Source organism: Moschus berezovskii, chromosome 4, assembly GCF_049115385.1.
Source record: "Moschus berezovskii isolate FMDL1 chromosome 4, NW_MosBer_1.0, whole genome shotgun sequence".
In the NCBI taxonomy this organism is placed as follows: domain Eukaryota; kingdom Metazoa; phylum Chordata; class Mammalia; order Artiodactyla; family Moschidae; genus Moschus; species Moschus berezovskii.
The window spans coordinates 95,933,276-95,942,251 of NC_142463.1; the positions used below are offsets into that span (position 1 = coordinate 95,933,276).

The 8,976-nt window shown below is 48.2% G+C and overlaps 1 protein-coding gene across 1 annotated transcript in view; it reads left to right on the forward strand.

Moving 5' to 3' along the window:
* ATP1A1 (ATPase Na+/K+ transporting subunit alpha 1) overlaps window positions 1-8,601 on the forward strand; it is a 32,612-nt gene extending 24,011 nt beyond the window's left edge. The window contains exons 14-23 of the mRNA XM_055402081.2: window positions 779-915; window positions 2,142-2,292; window positions 2,894-3,062; window positions 3,177-3,331; window positions 3,705-3,828; window positions 4,981-5,126; window positions 5,252-5,382; window positions 5,846-5,947; window positions 8,043-8,134; window positions 8,240-8,601. Of these exons, the coding sequence (XP_055258056.1) occupies window positions 779-915; window positions 2,142-2,292; window positions 2,894-3,062; window positions 3,177-3,331; window positions 3,705-3,828; window positions 4,981-5,126; window positions 5,252-5,382; window positions 5,846-5,947; window positions 8,043-8,134; window positions 8,240-8,268 (1,236 nt within the window). The 3' untranslated portion in view covers window positions 8,269-8,601. The remainder of the gene's footprint in view (window positions 1-778; window positions 916-2,141; window positions 2,293-2,893; window positions 3,063-3,176; window positions 3,332-3,704; window positions 3,829-4,980; window positions 5,127-5,251; window positions 5,383-5,845; window positions 5,948-8,042; window positions 8,135-8,239) is intronic.
* The last annotated feature ends 375 nt before the right edge of the window (window positions 8,602-8,976 follow it).

Genomic DNA, 8,976 nt, shown 5'->3' on the forward strand with positions numbered 1-8,976 from the left:
AAACCTTTAAGAGAAATGTAACTAAGCAAATTAAAAAGCGCTGAAGACTTGGTAAGGTTTTCAATTTTGAAATATTTGCCTTATTCTAAATTAATACTCATGCAATGAATGGCCCGTCTTGTGTTTTCAGTTAGTTGGCTTTGAAGGGAATGTTTGGTGTAGTACTCGGTGTCTGTCTTAAGTTGCAGAGTGTTCAGGTACACCGCTACAGTGTGGCTTATACAGTCTGCCGTGTTACCGGCTGTTTGGCTTATTTTCAACTTCTCATTCTCATGAGTAATCCTGCTCTGAAAAGCTTTGTAAAAACTCTTCTCCTATCACTTTGATTGTATTCTTAATGTAATCATAGGGTCAGAAAGAACAGTAATTGATTTGAATTCTTGTTACTTATTGCTTTCCCTCCAAACTGGGCCAGTTTCAGGATGCTGACCAGCAGTGTGTGGGCCCTGTTATGCACCAACATGAGATTTTCATCCTTTTTTGTTGTTGCTGGGTTTAGGAAATTTGAGTATCTTTGTTTGATGGTGTAAAAAGATAACTGTTTATCCTGTGTGATTTTGTGCCAAGATAAAATCTGGGTTTTGCTTGGTGTTTTCTGTGAACTTCTGTGTTTGTGTTTTGGGCTAGTTCGTGTTTATCAGTTTTCTATTTGCGTTTCTTTCCCTTTGATATTGCAAGCTGAGTCATCCTTGATATTTATTCTTGCCCACTTGTAAGACTTCTCAAGGTCATTTGCTTGGCAGCTGCATTTAGCAGATTGTCCTCTTTTTTGCCACAGGTCATCATGGTCACCGGAGACCATCCCATCACTGCCAAAGCCATTGCCAAAGGTGTGGGCATCATCTCAGAAGGTAATGAGACCGTAGAAGACATTGCTGCCCGCCTCAACATCCCAGTGAGCCAGGTGAACCCCAGGTAAGGCGGGAAGGTCAGAGCACTGCTGCCTTGAATGTGCACATGCTGGTAGTTGGGCATCTTCGGCTTGGTTTTACATGGTTTCCTTCTAGGGTTACTCTGGGTAGGGAGGCCCCTTCAGTGGCAGAAAGCAGCCTTGTTCTCAGGGAGGGTTTTCGTTTTTTTTGTTTTTTTGTTTTTTTTTTTTCTTTTTTTAAAATTTATATTAATTGACAGCTAATTACTTGACAATATTATGGTGGTTTTTGCCACACATTCACATGAATCAGCCATGGGTGTACATGTGTTCCCCATCCTGACCCTCCCTCCCCATCCCATCCCTCAGGGTCATCCCAGTGCACCAGCCCTGAACACCCCAGGGAGGGTTTTCAATAAGAGCAATCATTGTAAGCAACACTTAGATGGTGCTTGCTGTTCTAAGCATTTGCTGCAGAAACCCACAGAGGTAAGTAGTGCTCCCAACTTTCAGAGCAGGGAGGCTGAGGCCGAGTCATGCAGTACACTCATCAGTCAGGCTTCCAAGTTCATGCTGTTAACCCCTTCTTACTGCCCAGCACCCAGCACCTTGTCATTTTCAGGTCCACCCTAACAAAATGGGCAAGGCACTATGACTCAGGCCAGAAAGGAGAGTTTTGGCAATAAAGTGAAATAGATAACTTGAGACAAATTAGTTTTCCTTTTTTAATGTTTTGTTAAGGCTTAGGGCTACCCCCACCAAACCCTACTTTGGGTTTGGTCTTTCATCAGCTCTGCCACTCTCTAAAACTTAGTTATGTTGTTTCAATGCATCCTGCAAACGTGGCATAAGGAAGGTGAGACAGGCCTGCCTCATGGTGGTCGTGAATCTTGAATGAGATAATATACATGAGTATGCTTGGTAACCTGTAAAACACTGCACAGGTCATACCTTTTACTTAATGGGACAGTTCCCCCTGGCTTTATGCGCTTCCCTGGTAGCTCAGACAGTGAAGAATCCACCTGCAATGCCAGAGACCTGGGTTCAATCCCCAGGTCAGGAAGATCCCCTGGAGGAGGAAATGCAACCAACTCCAGTATTCTTAAGAATCCCATGGACAGAGGAGCCTGGTGGGCTACAGCCCATGGGTTCACAGAGAGTCAGATATGACTGAGCGACCAACGCAACACTGCATAATGAGAGAACTTTTGTTCTCAGTAAAGAAGGGACAGACAGGTGACCTTAATCTGTTTTTTTGTCCTGATTGTAGGGATGCCCGGGCCTGCGTGGTGCATGGAAGCGATCTGAAGGACATGACTTCCGAGCAGCTGGATGACATTTTGAAGTACCACACGGAGATTGTGTTCGCCAGGACCTCTCCGCAGCAGAAGCTCATCATTGTGGAAGGCTGCCAGAGACAGGTCGGCACCCAGCCGGGGCCAGGCCTTCTCAGGCGCTGCTGACCTCTGTGATTGCAGTTCCAGTAAAAACAAAAAGCAAGGCAACAGTGCTGGAAACCTGAGCCAACCAGCTCCTCTCTGTCTCAGTATACATGGGCCAGTAAGAAGCTCCAGGCGTAGAGAGGATGGTGACTGGGTCATGGCTTAGCCAAGACACACACTCCACTGTACTGGTCTTCACTGTGGCCCAGAGTTAGAGCTTCAGCACTCAGCACCAGAAGAACAGTGCAGGGTCCTGATGTTCACACTGGAGATGTGAATGCCAGGAGGTTCATCCCATATCTAGGAGAGACCTGGGGGTGATGGGGCATAAAGGAACAGGGCTTTCCTGAGTGACACTCACCCAAGTCACGACTTCAGGTAGACCTTGTGAACAAGGTGGGGGTGTCTCCTGGATTCTGTTGTTTGGTAATAGCTGTGTGCATTCCTGGCTGAGATAGTTCTAAGTCTAGATAGAGTCTCAGTGGGAAAGGAGCAGTGTCTGTAATGAGAAGCGAATAGAGGCTGCATCTCACTTATGCCCAACCACTCAATTCCTAACCCACATCCCTCTTCCTGGCAGGGTGCCATCGTGGCTGTAACTGGAGACGGTGTCAATGACTCCCCGGCTTTGAAGAAGGCAGACATTGGGGTTGCCATGGGGATTGCGGGCTCAGACGTGTCTAAGCAAGCTGCTGACATGATTCTCCTAGATGACAACTTTGCCTCAATTGTGACTGGAGTAGAGGAAGGTGAGAGTGCTGCGTGAACCCTGGTCCAGATGCTGCTGAGCAATATCCATTTCTGTGTGTGATTTCCGGTCCTTTTCATTAAGCTCTACATTAAAAACGATCTTGCTTTCACAGGTCGTCTGATCTTTGATAACTTGAAGAAATCCATTGCTTATACCCTCACCAGTAACATTCCTGAGATTACCCCCTTCCTGATATTTATTATTGCAAACATTCCACTCCCTCTGGGGACTGTCACCATCCTCTGCATCGACTTGGGAACGGACATGGTGAGTCGCTGGCACACCTTCCACGCATCGCAGTGCTGAGGTGTGGCGTGAGCACTCGGCTCTGTGCTCTCTGGGTCCCCGTGGCCAGCATTTGGAAATGTCACTATTGAGAATTTCTTGGCCTGTGTGTGGCAGCCTCAGCACCAAAGATTTCAGTGTTACTCATTCTTCAAGACAGCTGTCAATACCTATTTATCAGATAGAAATCTTCCCTTTTCTATCATTTTGCCCTAAAAGAAGGGGGACTTGTAACATCTCGTTATGAAAAACTTCTTTTTTAAGGGAGAGCAGGAATTTGAGAACAAACTAAAGGGTCACAGGACGAGCTTGCTGGTTTCTGATGACTTAAAATCCCTTCTCGCCCCTCCTTCAGGTTCCTGCCATCTCCCTGGCTTATGAGCAGGCTGAGAGCGACATCATGAAGAGACAGCCCAGAAACCCCCAGACGGACAAACTTGTGAACGAGCGGCTGATCAGCATGGCCTATGGACAGATCGGTGAGCCCGCAGATTTCAAGTATCTGTAGGGGTGGTGTCTGCCTCAGACAGGGTTTCTGAGGCTTCAGAAGTGGGGTAACTTCCCAATCTAAGATGATCCAGGATCTAGGGTAAGGCTGGGGATTTTTTTTTTTTTTTAGATTCCCTTCCATGTGAGAAGACATCTTTTTCTTCCCAGAAACCTTAGTTCTTTAGACCGGGCAGTTGCAACTGAGCTCATCTGCATTAGAACAGAGAAACGCCCCTGCTTATGGAGCCTTTTGAATGCCAGGCACTGCTCCTAAGAGCTGCAGTATTAACTCAAAGGCAGCTTTTCTGGGGAAATATAGTACTACCGCTGATTGGACTCAGCAAACTCTTTAACTCTGCACCCAATGGAGTTTGGAGGTTTAGCTGACTGGTCACCACCACATGGCAGCTCTGCAGCCCCACTCTCCCCACCCCCAGTGCTTAATTTCTGTTCCACTTGTGGAGCAGAACCAGCTAACAGGTGGTCTAGATGGTCGACAGTGAAAAGGCCCTTTGATCCTAAACACTGCCTTTAGCAGAACTTGGTAAAGCCACCAGCAGCAACTCGTTCTAGGCTAATTGCATCACTGTGAACACTAGGGTAAGAATGAGACAAATCAAGTACGTTATGGAGATATGGCAAAGATTGATTTAACCATTTCTGACAACAAAGTTATTGGCTGATGGCTAGAAAGGCCTAATTTTGAAGTAGGAAAATGGTCCAGAGTATAGGATGAAATCCCATCCCAAAGAGTTGAGGGCAGTAGAGTCGGATTGGATCCCAGAGAGAAGGATCCTGGAAGTGGGGGAAGTGGAGGATCAGGTCAGAAAGTGCTGCATTCATGATTTCCACAGTGGCTGGCAAAAAGGCCATGTGTAAAAATTTTGAGAGATGGGACAGGAGTCGTAATTTGTTTTCAGGAATTAAAAAATGGGGATGTGGATTTTTACCCCTAAAGGGTCATGTCCTGAGAGAGGCAGATGACCAAGGAATAGAGTAGAGGTGGGTGTTTTAAGAGCAAGGGCCAGGTCCCTCTTTTAAGCTCTAAAAAGTGAGTCAAAGTGGAACAGGTGTGGGCAAGGATTGTGCCCTCAGATGCCTTGTACCAGGCCCTGGCATTCAATTTCTTTTCAACTTCTCAGGTATGATCCAGGCCCTGGGGGGCTTCTTTACTTACTTTGTGATCATGGCTGAGAACGGCTTCCTCCCAAATCACCTGCTGGGCATCCGAGTGACGTGGGATGACCGTTGGATCAATGACGTGGAGGACAGCTATGGGCAGCAGTGGGTGAGTGAGGGCTGCCCGCCTGCCAGTGCCAGACAGAACTCCTCTAGCACCAGAGGACAGGGCCTCATGGCCTCTGGACATGTGAGCCAAGAGCCAGGCTCATCGGTCTGCCTTGTGCATTTCAGACCTATGAACAGAGGAAGATCGTGGAGTTCACGTGCCACACTGCCTTCTTTGTCAGTATCGTGGTGGTGCAGTGGGCTGACTTGGTCATCTGCAAGACCAGGAGGAATTCCGTCTTCCAGCAGGGGATGAAGTGAGTAGGCCACAGTCGGGGGGGTCTCAACTCAAAGACGGGTCTGGTGATGGATGTCTAAACCCTGTGCTAAATACAGAAGTTCTAGAATCTTGTTTGGGGAGCTAATTCATGAAGCAAAATGTCATTTTCTAGGTTTTTTCATCTGACCACAGGTTCCTAAGTACAAATACAGAAAGACCTATGAAGACATCAACCTGCCATGTGAAACATAGTAGGGATTCCCCTGGCACGCCAGTGGTTAAGATTTCGCCTTCCAATTCAGGGGATATGGGTTCGAACCCTGGTCAGGGAGCTACGTGCCTTATGGGCAAAAAAGACCAAAACATGAAGCAGAAGCAGTATTGTAACAAACTCAATAAAGGCTTTAAAAATGGTCCACATTAAAAAAAAAAAAAAATGTTAGAAGATATACTTTTAATTGCAATTTTTTTTTAACCTCTCTCCCCCTCCTTGTTTTTAGGAACAAGATCTTAATATTTGGCCTCTTCGAAGAGACAGCCCTTGCTGCTTTCCTTTCCTACTGCCCTGGAATGGGTGTTGCCCTGAGGATGTATCCCCTCAAGTAAGTCCCTCCTCTTTTAGGTTGTCAAAAAGTTGGAAATAACCAGCATGACTTGTTCCTCCCATGGCACATGTTAGTAGCTGTTCTTTTCGGAGCTGTTGGGTGATAGGTACAAGAATTCCTCTGGACTGGGAAACAAAGGCTGACTCAGTGATGCAGACCAGGAATCAGCATTGCTAGGGCCACCCAGGCTCTGACCCTTGGGCTTGCTCACCAGCCAACTGAGCTGAGTGCCACAGCCCGGTTGTCTTGAGGCCAGCTGGGGGCATCCTCAGCTGTGAAGTTTGGGGTCACAAGTCCAGATCTTGACTTGCTTACCCAGTGAGTGATGTGCATCACATCGCAAGCCCCTCATCTCTGGGGCCTCTGACTCCTCTCAGAGGAGGATGGTGGAGCCGCAAATCTGAGGTCTTTATAGTCGAGCACTGGTAGTGTCAGGAGAGCATGCATAGGTAGAGACTCGGAGGAAGCCAAGCACTTGTCTTTGGTCAGAACCCAAATGGCCTTGAACATGGTGAATGACAACACCTTTGATAGGTTGAATTTTCACATGCAGAATTTGCCACAAACTCCCAAGAGTGTTTTGAAGGATTGAGTGTGTTTGTGGTATCTGCCAATGGGTTCCGGTTAGGCAGCTGCATCCTCATTAAATACGCTAGGCCACAGAAAGTGGGACTTTGATCAGAACATCAGTCTCCCCATCCTTGTTCAAACCCATCTGGACTCTCTGAGAAAGTAGCCTGTTTCCCTCACCACTTCTCCCTGTTCACATCCCAGAAGTAACCAGACCTCGTGGGTTTCCCTGTCTTCCTGTCAGCGGTGTAAGGGTAGACTGGCATCCAGGGTCTCGTTACTGTGCCAGACGGTCTTCCTAGCCTTGTACCCATCCAGGCTTACTTTAGGTGAATTGAGCACTCCTCCTCTGCCTTCTTATTTGGGAGGCCATTCCCTTCCCACTCCATCAGCCCTGACGGTTCGTCCAGGTTGCTTCCCTTGGGGCTTGTCCCCATGTGCTGTTGGCTTCCTGGGCCCGTGCAGCAGCTACACCCTTCCTTTGCCATTGCTTTCACTTGTGCACCCCATAGATTATAATCTTCAAAGCAAGGACCACAGTGTCTTTTTTTGGCTTTGTATTCCCAGCCCCCTGCACAGAGTTTGCACACAACGGGGGCAAGCCTTGCCCAAGCTGAATTCTGTCATCTTGGGCCATTGTTTTAAGAGGAGGCTAAGAGGATCGAGCTCTCTAAAAAGGCCAAAATGAAAAGTCTCACAACAAACTGATGCCTCTGAGCATCTTTTGCTGTGACTTGAGAGAGAACTTATTCCCAGTGGGTTCTACCCAGGGTGGAAGGTGGCTTAGTTACAAAGGTCCCCAAGTCAAGCGAAGTCATCTTTTAGCAGCTGTGGAGGGGAGGACACATCAGACAGGAAGAGGGGGAGATGCCAGAGCTCTGCCCTGGGACGGCCTTCCTCCTGTGGTTGCCCTGGGAAGTTGGGAGTCAAAGTGTCAACCTCCTCTAGAGGCTGCCCAGGGTGCCTGTCTCCAGGCTGGGGACCATGGCAGCAGCCCCTGGGTCCCCAAAGGCCTCTGATCTCTACTAGGACTCAACTGCTTACTCCCCAGCTCTGGGACTCAACACACTCCTAACTCTCCTAAACTCTGTCAGAGACCAGATTCAGGGGATGATTAAACCAGTCATGACCCACACTGGCAGTTCTTTTATCTTCAAATGCCGGGACATGAGCCAAATATACTTGAGTCTCTTAAATATTTTAGAAAAGGAAAAAAGGAAATATCCTGTTGGCTCTGGAATTGTCAACAAAAAAAATCTAAGCTGACCTACAGTACCAACCAGTTCTCATGGAAACCCAGCTGAAGGTGGCAGTCTGCTTTCTTCTGCGCTTCTAGGCTCTGAGCATGCAGAAGTGGGGTGTTGTTATCATGAGTTGTGTGTGAATGCTCAGCAGTTACCCAGGACTGTGCTTGGCTTCTCCTATGGGGATGATCTGTTTCACTGTCCCTTTGTTGATGTGCAGTTTCTTCCTTCCTTTGAGTGGTGTCCACATATAAATTGTCACCTGGTTCTATTTCCAGACCTACCTGGTGGTTCTGTGCCTTCCCCTACTCTCTTCTCATCTTCGTGTATGACGAAGTCCGAAAGCTCATCATCAGGCGACGCCCTGGCGGTAAGTACAAACATTTTTAGTTAGGATTGGGGCTGGGGAGGGGCCCCATCAACTTTGTTCCCTGAAGCTCACAGTCTTCCCTCTGTCTCTCTCTGCTGCCCGCAGGTTGGGTGGAGAAGGAGACCTACTACTAGACCCCCTCCTGCACGCCGTGGAGCATCATGCCACAAACTCTGCACCCACCGCCCACCCCCTCTTTGTGTACTTCAGTCTTGGAATTCGGAATTCCACCCTGGTAGGACAGCACCGAAGCATGTGGGGAGCGAGACATCCCGGAATGAAGCATGTAGCTCTATGGGGGGGTGGGGGTGGGGGGAGGGCTGCCCGAGAAACATCCGTCTGTGGAAACGACTGTGGGGAAGGTTTTTATGTGCCTTTTTGTTTTTGTAAAATGGAAAACTCGGAAAGACTGAAAGAATACATTTTATATCTGGATTTTTACAAATAAAGATGGCTATTATAATGGAGTCCGCCTCACAGCCCTCATCAGTTCTGTGGTCCAGATGTCTGCGCAAGATTGGGCCGGAGCGGTGCTCCCCAGCGCGTGCGTCCCTGGCTGGCAGCCTCTTCAGCATCACCTGGGGATTTGTTAGCACAGAGAAGCCATGGCCATGGAACAAGAAGCTAGCCAGCAATCTGTTTAATAAGTCTCCAGGTGATACTGATTCACATTCGAGTTTCAGAACCACAGGCTGAGGGAAACTTCCTGCCCATGCTTTTGTGGTCTGAGGAGACAAGCTCACCAGAACAGGTTTCCCCATGGGCTGCTGCAGGGGGCATGGCTGAAACCCCCCACTGCTGCCTCCACATCTGTTTCTTGATGAACATACCTGTCAGGAGAA